We start from the raw sequence: 13,745 nt of genomic DNA on the forward strand, positions 1-13,745 counted from the left end.
CTTTTCACTGTGGCTCCTATAGCCCCAGTTCCTATGCAATCAAATATTCTTATATCATTGATTTCTTCCCAGAAAACTCCTTTGACCTCCATGCCTCGAGTAGTAGGTCACTTTTCACCAAAAAGATAGCTCATGCTGGGTTCTAAATATCACTTTTGCACTACCACTTTTTAATATCCTTGAAAAGAGTTCCTTCTTCTTTAGGTGCATACCACCTGCTATCACTCCTTGTCATTGGAAAGCACCTATTTCTGGTCACCCCCTCCCTTTTCAGGGGTCTCAAAATATTTAGCTGCCTTATCTTTCCACCAAGCTCATTCTAAAAATATCTAACCTTAAATCAATCCAACCATCCACCTCCACTCCTACACCTCCAATGCTAGACTACAGGAGAAAATAACACAAATGTTGGGATTATTGCCACCAGAAACATATGGTCTCCACCTCAGTTTAGGCTTCCAGTACTATTTGCCAGTTCTTTATATGTCCCGGGTGAATATTCTCTCCAAAACTTCACAAGATCTGTTGAAAATGCTCTCCAATTTCCTCATGCCACCTGTGCTGATACTGACCTCTTTTCTCTTAGAAATTAGTCTCTCTTACCCCATAGGGAAAAAAGTGCTCTTAGGTGTGGACTTTTTCCATTTCCTGTCCCTGTAGTATTTACAAGTCTATGTAATACATACAATAAGTCTACATACAATAATAATACAATAAGTCTATGAATGCATCCACCCTGTGGTAAACTGGTTGCATCAGTGGCCCAAATTAATGGCCTCTCTTTTCCACACCCTTTGCCCTGCAACTTTGTAGTCCCCTCCCATTCTCACCCTGGGGTTGGCTCTGCGACTTCTCTGAAGGCTTGAAAAAGTTCTTGTGTGTCTCCACCTTCTTTTTTGGAACCCTGTCTTAGTCTTCAGAAGAAGCCCAGTCTAGAAGGATGAAAATACAGTAGCAGCATTGAATTGTCTTAGCCAAGACCAGCCTTGTCCTGCCAGCCCTTAGTCAATCCCTCAGTCAACCACAGATATAATCTGAACAAGCCCTAAAACAAGATTTGCCAAATCCAGTGGAACCACCTCACTGACCTGCAGGCTTGTTAGAAATAATAAATGGTTTTGTTTTCAACGACTACGTTTCGGATGGTTTGTTATGCACAATAGCTAATACAAGACTCTGACTTCCCTCTCTCTGTTCTCAGAGGAAGAAGTGTGCCTTCTTTTTTTAAGGCAAATTCCTACTTCTTGCCCTTTATCCCATTCTTGCCTGTATCCTTTCAGATCTCTTCCCTTCTGATCATATCTCTCTGTATTATATTTTCAATCTCTTGATCAGCTTTCACCTCTTTCCCTAATACATGAACATGTGTAAATCTCTCTAAAATAAAACAAACATACACAAAAAAAATAAACCTGTGTGTTCAGCAAGTTACTAACCTATTCTGTCATTCTTTCCATTTATATGTCCTGAAAGAAAAGTCTATACTTGTATATTTGTTTGGGTTCTCCAGAGAAAAAGAACTAGGCTGGAGACTCAGGGGAATGTTGCAGTTCAAGTCCAAAGACAGTCTGTTGGCAAAATTCCTTCTTGCTTAGGGGAGGTCAGTCTTTGTTCTATGAAGGCCCTCAACTGATTGGATGAGGCCCACCCATATCATACAGGGCAATCTACTTTACTCAAAGTCTGCTGATTTACATGTTAATCTCATCCCAAATACATCTTCATGGAGAAATCAAGAAAAATGTTTGACCAAATATCTGGGCACCATAGTCTGGGCAGGTTAACACAAGAAATTAACCATCACAACTTGCTGTATCCATTTTTTGTGCTCATTAATTATTAACCCTTTTCAGTCATCATCTTACTAATATGCCCAACACATTTAATATGAATAAACACTCTTCTTTGTCCTTTTACTTCCTTTATAGCCCTCTCTCCTAGACTGCTTCCTCTCTCTCTCTCTCTCTCTCTTTTTTTTTCTGTTTTTAGAAAGAAAGTGTATGTGACCAGGAGAGAGGAACAGAGGGAGAGAGAGAGAGAATCCCAAGCAGGCTCCCCATTCAGTGCGGAGCCAGATGTGGGGCTTGATCCCACGACCCTGGGATCATGACCTGAACTGAAATTGAGACTTGGATACCCAACTAAGCCACTCAGGTTCCCCCCTTTGCCTGCTTCTTAAATGACCCTTAGGGTTGTGCTGCCCAGACTGTCTGGATCCTTTTTTGTGCTAGTTGCTTTAACTACTATATTTTCCACTTAGCCCTCTTTTCTGAGTTTTGTGTATTCATTCATTTTTCCATTGAAGGTATTAATAGGGTTTATATTTTATTGAGTACTAAACACTAGAGGTTTGTGGCAACCTCTAAAATGGCCCCCAAGATCCCTGCCTCCTGTTATTCACACCCTTGTTCTGCCCCTCCCTTTGGGTGTTAACTTGTAAATGAGATGCTATTTCTCAGATTAGGTTATAAAAAGACGCTGGTTTCTGTCTTGCTCACCATCTCTTGTTATTGGTGCTGTCTCACTCTCTCTTTCCTAGAGTCCTCACTCTGGGGGAAGCAGGCTGACATATATGGTGTGAGGGGCATTGCAGGGAGGCTTGTGTGGCAGTGAACTCACATGTCCAGTCAACAGCCAGTGGGAACTTGAGGCATGCCACCAGCCATGAGAGTGAGCTTGGAAGGAGATCCTCTCCCAGTTGAGTCTTGAATTGGCTATAGCTCCGGTAGATATCTTTATTTCAGACTTGTGGGACACCCCTGAGTCAGAGGCACTCAGCTAAGGTGCACTTGGATTTTTGAGCCACAGGTAGCATGAGAAAATATATTTTGTGTTTTTCAGCCATTTAAGTTTGGTGTAATTTGTTTTACAGCAATAGATAACTAATACAGGGTGACCCAGGACCCAAAGTCACTTAAGCAATAGCCCCTAAATGCAGTGATCCTCCAGACTATTAGGGGTGATTGAAAAGAGGCCATGATCACAGTACAATATGATAGGTGTTTTAGAAACATACAGAGAAGTGATGGGAGAACACAGAGAAGAGAATTTTTCAATTGTGCTTGAAGGCTAGTGGATTCACTCAGCAGATTTTATTTTGTCATTGAAGAAGGATGGTAAGTCATCTGAAGAAAATGAGCAGAAAAGGTGATAGGATGCTTGAGGAGAAAATTAATTTTTAGAACTTTTACCAGAAAGAATAATGAAGGATTTGGAAAAGAAATAAATAACAGAGTTGGAGGTTCGAGATCATGGACTTATATGACTTTTGATTAAGGTTGGGGGTTACTTATCAAATGGTCTTAGCAATACGGATACAAGATGAGAGAGGCTGGTGGTTGAATTTGGGATTTCAGAGAAGATTAAACAGAAAAGCAAAAACCAAGGCATAAAAGCACCTGAGAAAAATAGTAAGACAATTTTTATAGTCCTGGCTCATGGAATTCAGGTTGAATAGGGAAAGAAGGACAACCAAAGCTCCTAAGAATTTGTGGGAAATACAGCTGATTCTGACCTCCCATCAATCACTAGGACTAAAGGAGTCAATAGTATTTGGCTTAGAGCCTAGGTCAGCCCTCCATTCCTGAGTTGGAGGAGACTTTTAGAAAGGAATGGTTACCCAGAAGGAGGGCCAGTTATGCTATCATGAAAAAAGTAATGAATGCTTTATAACAGAGCCTAGTGGTTCCCTATGATAGTTTCCATTTCCTCCAGAGTATGAGAACCTCTAATTTTTAGGGAGTAGAATAACAACTGCATTTCCTCATTTCCCATAGCTAGAGATAGCCATGTAACTAATGAGCTGTTCAAAGGGATGTGGACAGAAGTGGTGTGTACAACTTCTGGATTCGGCCTTGAAGGGAAGGGGATGGCATTCTATTTCCCTTTTACTCCTTTTCTGCCAGCTGGAAAGTAGTTGTGGTGGAGAGCTTACTTGACCATGAGGAAGAGATTACATCCTAGGGAGGGTAAAACAACAGAAGGAGCCCATAAATCCTAAATGATCTCATAGAGCCTCCATGGTCCTACATGACAAACTACATTTTTTTAAGCCACTATGTGAACCAGACGAATGCCATCTTGGACAAATCCACCATGATGACCCCTCTGTGACCTGAAGCCTACCTGAGCACAGCCCCACCAACACCCCCAACACATTCTTTCTTTTTGTTAACCACACCCTTAAGTACACCCTCAGGGCATAACGTCCCTGATCTGCTTTGGAGATATGACTATGGCACACACCTACTTTAAAAACTCTCCTCCTGTGTGGTCCCCAAGCAAGTACTCCCCAGCCTCTACGTCTATAAAAGCAGATCTTATGGGAGGTAGGGTTGTGGAGATCTATTCTGCTTGCTGCCACCGAAGGAACGCTTCTGTCTGTAAGTCTCCTTAATAAACCATTTCTTGGTCTTACGGCCTCTTCGGCCTCTGAAGGTCATTCTGCATGTACCTCCCTTTTACAGACCAGCCACTTTTAATTTCAGTCAAAGGTGGCTGGACTTATTTCAACCAAATCAGATGTGTAGTACAAAAAATAATCTGGGAATACAAATGGCCGTAGCAGAAGACAGAAAGTAGTAAGCAATAAACAGAGACAGAGGTAAACATTAGGGATGCAGAGAAGAATCCTGTCTACCCAGGCTGTGAGCTTTCAGAAGAGGTTAAAGTGTTTGATCAGTGACAGGTCCAGACTGTAGGTTGGTGGGGTGCAGGCCGGGGAATGCACCTCAGCAGCTGATTCTTCCAGACAGGGACACAGCAGTGGCTCCAGAAAGCGGTAGCACAATGGTGGCAATCGGTCTCTGCATGAAATTAACCCAAGCAACATTTGAAGTTTGATATACTTATTTAAATTAATCATGGTTTGGGCTAATGCATCTTGATAATCATCACAGAAATGTAGAAATTTAGGAGTGGGGGCGCCTGGGTAGCTCAGTTGGTTGAAGGCCTGACTCTTGATTTCAGCTCAGGTCATGATCTCACTGTTCCAGCCTTGTGTTGGGCTCTGCACTGACAGTGTGGAGCCTGCTTGGGATTCTCTTTCTCCCTCTCTCTCTGTCTGCCCCTTCCCCCTCGCGATCTCTCTCTCTGTCTCTCAAAATAAATAAATAAACATTAAAAAAAAACTTAGGGATGGAAAAAAAATCCTTGCAAATAGAAAAACCTGCTCTAATGCAGTTTAAAAAATAAGTTCCAGAGATGCTAAGTAAGTTTTGCACATAGTCAGTAGCACCCAGGCCTAATTCCCATGCCTTTGAGTGTTGAGAGTTTGTACTTAATTTGTAAAGAATCCCATCAAAGCTTTTTATTCCTCCAGCAAAATTATAACCCCAGGTTGCTGTTGGCAATGCCCTCTTTTAATTTTCCATGAGCATACTTTGCATTAGCAAAGCACTTTTTAGCCTTTAGAATATTTTCACATATTTTCTCATATTATCCTGAGAATAATCCTGTGCAATCAAGTGACTGGAGGATTAGTAACATTTCCATTTTGCTGCTAAGGAAATTGAAGCTGAAAAGTCTCCAAAAGACCATCCCAGGATGAGGCGCTAGTAATTGGCGGAGGGAATTATTAGGCTCTCACCAATCATTCACTGCTTTTCCTGTTATTTGTCCAGGCTTTCTCTTACTTTATGAAGCAAAACTAATGTGTGGCTCATGTATCTGGAGTTAACTAAAGTGAAATAAAATTTAAAACTCAGCTCCTTCGTCACAGTAGTTACAAGAAGGGCTCAGTGGTCATGCCTGGCCAGCAGTTATTCTACAGGACAGCGCTGACAGAGAACATTTCAATCATATCAAAGAGATCTGTGGGACAGCCTAAAGAGGTGTCTCTTTTCCACCAAGCCTCAATCTTGCCCTTAATCTGTGTATAATCCAAGCCTAAAGACTGGTCCCCAAACTCTTCCACCTTCCTGAAGGACACTTGAAAAAGCGGTAATGCCGGTTTTAAAAGTGGCCCAGACTTGCTACGAAGGTGATGGTAATAAAAGTGCACGAGTCTTCCACCGACAGCACAGCAAGCGGGCGGTGAGAGGGGACGGCGACCCAGACGCGGAGGTGGATGGAGAGGCGGAGGGGCGGGGCTCAGCGCCGCGCTCAGGGGCGGGCGGCATCACGAGGCCGGGGCGGGGCCGCGAGGGGCGGGGCCGGGGGGGCGGGGGAGCGAGGCGGCGAGCGCGCCAGCTTTGCCGTGCGTGCTCACGTGACAGGTCCGCGAGGCCCCGCTCGCGCAGTCGTCTGGACGAGCGAAGATGGCGGCGGAGAGGGAGCCTCCTCCGCTGGGGGACGGGAAGCCCACCGACTTTGAGGAGCTGGAAGACGGAGAAGACCTGTTTACCAGTACTGTGTCCACCCTAGAGGTGAGACCGCGTCGCCATGGGTGCTGCGCTCCGCTCCTGCCGCGCGTCTCACCTTTAGGTGCCTTTCCCCTGCCGGGACTTTTCCCTCCCCACCCCCCGGGTTTGCGGGGACCTGGTCGGGGCGACACCTGTGACGCGGGCCCGCCTCTGGTACCTGTCAGTGGGCTGGAGCGTGGCCTGGGCGGCCAGCCTCCCTCACGAGACCAGCTGGCGGGCTGGGGGTCGACCTGATCCTTTGAGGGGCCGGGACCGGCCCGAACGTTGCAGCGCCCTTTCCCGGTTCAGCCGGCCTTCCTCGGTGTCATTTGCACCTCTTCTCCAAAGCCGAGGGTCTTGCCCTGAGTCCTGGTAAACCTTACCACCCTCCCGGGCGACCTCCGCAGCCCCCTTTGGAGAGGGGCTCGCTTTTCCTTTACCAAGGGAGGGTGTGCCCCTGGGAGGGGAGACCAGTGAACGGAGCGTTGAGTGGCCGTGGCTCTCCAGGGAGCTTGTGGATGCACTTTTCCCAGTCATGGCCCTTCATGGACTGCTAGTTCCCCTTGAGGGAGGTGCCTCTGTTTTGTATTGTTGAATGCACTTGACCGGTTTTGTCTTCTTTAGTTCTTAGACTTTTTAAGAATACGAGCGTTTATAAAATGCAAAGTTGAAGAGAGGGAGTAGTCCAGGAAAGTGCTGGTTTGGGTTTTCTGTTGTTTTTGTTTGTTTGTTTTATTTTTTTAAGTTGCCAGGAAGAAATAACCGGTCCTCACTCCCTTTTTCCTCTTTTCTCGCATGGTCAGCGGTCTCTGAAGTTGAGTGTTCCTGTTTTTGTCAGAGGAAACACTGTTAACTCTAATTGGCCTCCTAGATCCATTTCAGGTTTGAATTGCTTTGCATTTAAATGAAGTCACCCACACTTCATAGCCCAGTTTTAAGTGTGTGTGTGTGTGTGTATTAAAATGTAAGCAAATTGCCCAGGTTTGTTTACCTTAGGCTGTACTTCTTTATAAAGTGCTTTTGTAAGCTTTCTTGGCTCGTGCAACTCTACACCAAATCAATTGGAAATTACTGTAAAATGTCCATTATCTAAAACTCGGTTAGCTGAAACTTGGAACTTCCGGGAACCGTTTTCATCATTGACCATACTCTGCAAGTTGTATATATAGGTTCCCAGCCAAATCCCGCCTCCTCTTAGATTATATGCTTCTTGAGGCTGGGGATAGTGCCTTGATCATCTTTGTGTTCCTCACAAAATCTTGAACATTTGCATTTAGTAAATGTTTGCTGGATTTATTGTCAAAACCAGCATCTCCTAAGAATTAGTAAAAATTGCCTAGCAAAACAGATGAACCTTTGAGTTTATCTTTTTAACCCTTTATACGTACCATGTAGCTGGCTTAAAATGTATTGAGAGTTAGTGTCTATGCTGAATTCTAAGACCTGTATTTCCTTTGAGGACTATGAAGGTTTTCCACCAGCTAGGATCAAAACAAACTACTGACCTACTGTGAACTAGAATTCTGTGAACGCTAAGCATTCTGTTTAATTGAGGCTTTTCAGAGTTGAGTAGCAGGAGCTGTAAATTTCTATTTCCCATTTGGATGGGACTTTTACATAAGGTATTTGACTTTTTCAATAAAAGTCTACAGAAGTTTGAGTATGAATAAATTTATCTTGGTTGGTGCAATGTGAAAGTTGTAAACTTGGGTTTGATTGTTAATCTAAACCCCTTATGTTATATAGACTCATTCAGGTTATTAGTTTTAAGGTAATATAACAGATTTGTAAAATCATAATCTTCCTTGCTTTCCAAACTGTTCTGGGGGGGATGGATCTATAGCAGTGTTTTTTAGTATACCTAAACTACTCTGAAGGAATGTTCTTTCTCAGCCCTCCACTTTTGTTTTCAAAAGTGCTTCTCAAACCTGAGAGTGTAGGGGAGACCATAGGGCTCTTGTTTGAAATGCAGATGCCTTCTCCTCACTGGAATCTGCGTGTTGAATGCTCAAGATCTTCAAACTTTATGCATAACTTACCTAGGGATATATATATATATACATATATAAAATTTATTGTCAAATTGGTTTCCATACAACACCCAGTGCTCATCCCAACAGGTGCCCTCCTCAATGCCCATCACCCACCTAGGGATCTTGTTATAGTGCAAATTATGGTTCTGTAGGGCTGGGATAAGGCCATTATTATGCATTTTTAACACATTCCTCCTGGCATTGCTTCTGGTCCATAGACAATAATAAGTTGCAAAGCCTCAGATGATTGTGATGCAGATCATCTACTTCGAATAGTTAACCTAAACTGTAAATTGAAAGTCAGATTTACAGATAAATGGATTTTAATTAAAGAAAAAGTAAGCATTTAAAAATTTATTTCTGTAGAAACTTGTTAAATTGATTGAAATTCATAGAAGTGGAAATCAAATTATAGACATTTTCGATGACAGTAAGCTTGTAATGACCGTACAATTTGGTGTATGATATTAGTCTATTTTTAACACAGTATTGGATTCCTTTCCTTTCACAATTAAGAACAGTCCCAGAAAGCCAAATTCAGTAAATGAAGCATATTTAAAAATTACAGTGTTTCTGTTGTGTTGTGACTGTGAAACAAGAAATTGGTGGAAGCTGGCATGGGGGCAGAAAATAGAATGAGAAGGGGAAAACATCTAGTGAAAGCTTTTTGGTACCAGAGAGCAAGGCTTTAAATTGTTTACGAATATTGCTTTTTCCTTAAATGATACAACCGTAAGCTTAAAAGATGCTTCCCATAAAGAATCATGGAGAAATAAGACAACACCTTTAAAAAAAAAAAAGTCAGGAAATATATACCTTTTCTCTATTTTATACAGCTGTATTGAAGTATAACTCATATACCATACATTTCACTCATTTAATGTGTACAATTTAATAGTTTTTACTATATTCACAGATATGTGCATCCATCACTACAGTTAGTTTTAGAACATGTTCATCACCTCAAAAAGAAACTCTATGGTTTTCAGCTATCACTCCTTGCCCCCATTTCCCAAATCTCTTAAACAACCACTAATTAAATTTTTGTCTCTATAAACTGTTCTGGACTTCTATGAATGAAATCATATGTATTTTTTCATGACTGGCTTATTTCACTTAACATAATGTTTTCACAGTCTGTACTTCATTCCTTTATGGAATTGAATGAAATGGAATAATCCATTGTGTGGGTATACTACATTTTGTTTATCCATTCATCAGTTGATGGACATAGGGGTTGTTTCCACGTTCAGGTTGTTAATAATGCTGCAGTAGATATTGTACAAGTAGAATTACTGGGTCTTAGATTAACTTTACATTTAATCGTTTGAATAATTGCCAGACTGGTTTCCCAAAGTGGCTGCGCCATCTTACATTTCCACCAGCCATGTGTGAGGGTACCAGTTTCTCCACAGCCTCACCAACACCCGTTATTATGACTTTTTTTTTCCATTCTGTTTATCTTAATGGTTGTTAAATGCTATTTTTATGTGGTTTGATTGAATTGTTTTTGGTGACTAAAGATGTTGCAGATCTTTTCATGTGTTTGTTGGCCATTTGTATATCTTTGGAGGAATGTCTCTTCAGATCCTTTGCTCATTTTTTAATTGAGTTGACTTTTACTGAGTTATAACAATTATTTATATATTCTAGATAGAAGTTCCTTATTAGATACATAATTTGCAGATGTTTTCTCCCACTTTCTTTGTTGTCTTGTCATGTTCTTGATGGTGTCCTTCTAAACACATTTTTAAAAAATTTGATGAAGTAAAATTTATTTTAAAAATTTTGTTTCTCATGCTTTTCACTGTCGCATCTAAGAATCCCCTGCCAAAGCTAAGGTCATGAAGATTTACATGTGTGTTTTCTTCTAAGAATTTTATGGTTTTGGCGCCTTTAAGTCCTTGATCCGTTTTGAGTTAATTTTTGTATATGTAATGAGGTAGGGTCCACCTTTGTTCTTTTCCATTTGGCAATTCAGTTGTCCCAGCACCATTTGTTGAAAAGATTATTCTTTCCCCCTATGAATGATAATTGGCACCCTCGTTGAAAATGACTTGACCATAGGTGCTCACACCTGGTTCTCAGACTAAGTTGAAGTTAAGAAGAGGACGATAGTTTGCCCATGATAGGGATTATAGAGCATTTCAAATGAAATTTCCAGATGGGAGGCTCACAGGTCTTAAAATTCCTTTTCTCTAACCCCACGCTGCACTAAGTGTTTGGAAGACATCCTACTTGGTTGACTTCAGCAAATACTTGGGTATTTACCCTCTCCCGTACTATATGGATCATCATCAGAGTGCAAATATCAACAACTACTGCAAATCTTTGAGGACAGAAAATCTCCAGTGGAGAAGAAGGAGGTGTACAGAAAACTCCGATACAGATTGTGATTTTATGGTCTGAAAACACAACCAGTTTTCACTGGAAGTACCACTGAAACATGGGGAGATTTTTATTCCTATCAATGTTCCTGACACATAGTAGATGAACACTAAGTGCTTCTCTTGGCTGAGGAAAGCTCATTGAAGAGGTAATATTTAAGAGATACCTCGAAGGGGTAATGAAATTTCAAAGTGGGAGAATAGCAAGGGTCACTTGAGGGTCGGTCCATATTCTAGGGAACCATAAAAAATTTAGAGTGGCTGAGTAGAGGATGTTACAAGTTTACTATGTGGTGAAATTGTGAAGGACTTTGGAGTAGGTGGGTGAGAGCTATGAAAAATTGTTACGGCAGTAACTTGATTATCTAGGAGGATTAATGTACTAGCAGTCTGAGGGATAAATTTGAGTGGGAGGTATTTTTGATAAGTCGATGAGTTGGAAGCTATTTTAAGTTTGAGGTTGAAGACCTGAAAAAGGAAAGCAAGTGCAAATAATAAAGGAGAAAAGGAAATTGATGCAACAATAGATGAAAAGTTAGACATCTAAAGACTTACAATGTCTCCCTCTCTTCAGGCGATTCTTAGACAAAGGAATTACAAGTTTTATTTGGGGCTACATTACAGCAATTAAGAGAACATCAAGCAGCTAGAGATGCCCATGGGCTAGAAATGTTGTTTTGGGAATGTGTCATAAACTTACTGAATGATTACATTAAACCAGGCTGGACATCTAGTCCCTGCCCTAAAGAGTGAGTGTATAAACCATCAAAAGTCAATGTAATAAACCCAGCTCTGTGAACAAATGCCTGCAATACCAGATGTTACATATGTAATTGAAATATGTATGTGCTACAAAATAGTATAGAAGACTAGAGTGACTTAATTACATAGAAATGATCTTTGAGATCTTGAAAATGGTTGGAATTATCAAAAGAAAATAAGAGTATGACAAGGGACTGTTGACAAAGACCTGCTCAATTGGTATGTCTTGTACCTATGCAACAGGTAGTAGCAGTATATGTTTTCTTCTGTTTTCTGATCTCTAGGTAGGCCTCCAATTTTAAATGTACTAATTTTTCTGAAAATTTCTTTATGAATTACGTGTGTGTCAGAGCAAAAACATTTTGCAATCAGGTATGTTAAGGGGTGAGCACTGGAAATTATTAGAAAGATTTATGAGCAGCCTGACTCTAGTTGACCACTTTCCCTTAAAGCTACTAAAGTGAGAGATTTTAGAATGAATGGTTTTTAGTGTCTGTTAAAAAATGTTATTATACGAAGTTGCTTGAGGCAGAGTTGCTCACTTTGTTGTGCTTTTTTCTTAAAAAGAATGAAATTTGCCTTTACTGTTAATTTTACAAATACCCACTTTCCTATGATAAGTTGAACTGTTGTTTTTCCTGTGATGATAGTTTTTACTAGAGGCAAAATTTACCTCAATTTAGTAAAGTGCATTTCCATCTCACTCAGGATAGAGACCACTTCCATCACCTAAAAAAATTCTCTCACATAGTTAACCCCTTCCCACTCCCAGTCTCTGGCAACCAGTGATGTCTTCTGTCTAGTTTTGTCTTTTTTTCAGAATGTCATATAGATTGAATCATACAGTATGAAATTTGGAGTCTAGCTTCTTTAATTTAGTATCAAGTGTGAGACTCAGAGATGTTGCATAGATCAGTAGTTCAGTCATTTTTATTTCTGAATTTAATTGTCTCACAGTTGATTGTTGTTGAAAGACAGTTGTGTTTCCAACTTCTGGCATTAATGAGTAAAGCCAATATAAACATTGATGTGCAAGTTTTTGTATGAACATAGTGTTCATTTCTTTTGGGTAATACTTAAAGATTGCCGGGTTGTATGGTAATTATGTTTTGACTTTGTAAGAAACTGCTGTACTTTCTGCCACAACGGTTTGAGGGAGGTGAAGTCACTTGCTTTTAGTCCCATGAGTTAATGACCGTAGTAATAATGTAATTCAAGACATATCCGTTAGGGCAGTGTTCTCTGAGTCTGAAAATTGTTAATCTATGGTTTCATTAAAACAGAAGCATGATGTTTCAATATAAAAGCATGTCAGTGTATTTTCTGGTGTCATAAAAGTTATTTTAATATAGAAATTTTATCCTTATTCCGAGAGTCACGTTTTATATGTATTACTGAGTGTTGGAATCTTGACAGCTAGCCCCAGGGAAACTTTTGTGCAGCTAGATTTGTCTGTTTTCATCTCTGGTCAAGTTTCTATTCATTTCATCTTTGAAATCTTATAAAATTATAGAAGAGTCAAAGGAGGGAAGGCAAGGAGGGAAGGGAAGGGAAAGAAAGCAAAGAAAGAAACTGTCAAGCTCTTTCCAAAGTAGATCTATCATTAATTACATTCCCATAGCAGTGAATGAGAATATGAGTTGTTCCACATCCTGTCTGCATTTATTAGTATCAGTTTTTCTTTTAGGTAGTGGTGAGCTTGAGACTGGCTTCTGTTGGCTTGAAAGAAGTGATTGTTAAATTTTCAGGGATTTGTAAGCTGGTTATTAAACACAGCCATTGTTAAAATTAAGTTATACAAACATATTTAAATGAATTATATTAAAAATGACGGTAATAAGTATTCAAAACTTGTCACTTCCTAATTTCATTACTACTATTTATTATTTTTATGCTCTTGAGGTCATATATCTATTGTATTTTATGGTGCAAAGTACGTATCTTCTCAAGTCCACTTTCAGGGAGGGGTAAGCAGCCACAGCAGGCACATTTATACCACACATCAGCAAAAGCTGTAAATCAGAGTCTTCTCCCCCAAAGACCTGGTTGCTAAGCATTAATCAGCACACTAGAGATTTTTAGCCATTCTTACAGGTTTCTACTGTTACCCCGTTGTAATTTTTTTTTTAATTTTTTTTTTTTTTAACGTTTATTTATTTTTGAGACAGAGAGAGACAGAGCATGAACGGGGGAGGGTCACAGAGAGAGGGAGACACAGAATC

General features: G+C 40.5%; 1 protein-coding gene across 1 annotated transcript in view; it reads left to right on the plus strand.

Moving 5' to 3' along the window:
* The first annotated feature begins 6,202 nt into the window (after positions 1–6,202).
* The window catches only part of SNX2 (sorting nexin 2), a 56,595-nt gene continuing 49,052 nt past the window's right edge, over positions 6,203–13,745 (plus strand). Inside the window, exon 1 of the mRNA XM_042933910.1 lies at positions 6,203–6,365. Within this exon, the coding sequence (XP_042789844.1) occupies positions 6,258–6,365 (108 nt within the window). The 5' untranslated portion in view covers positions 6,203–6,257. The remainder of the gene's footprint in view (positions 6,366–13,745) is intronic.

Source organism: Panthera leo, chromosome A1 (assembly GCF_018350215.1).
Source record: "Panthera leo isolate Ple1 chromosome A1, P.leo_Ple1_pat1.1, whole genome shotgun sequence".
NCBI lineage: Eukaryota > Metazoa > Chordata > Mammalia > Carnivora > Felidae > Panthera > Panthera leo.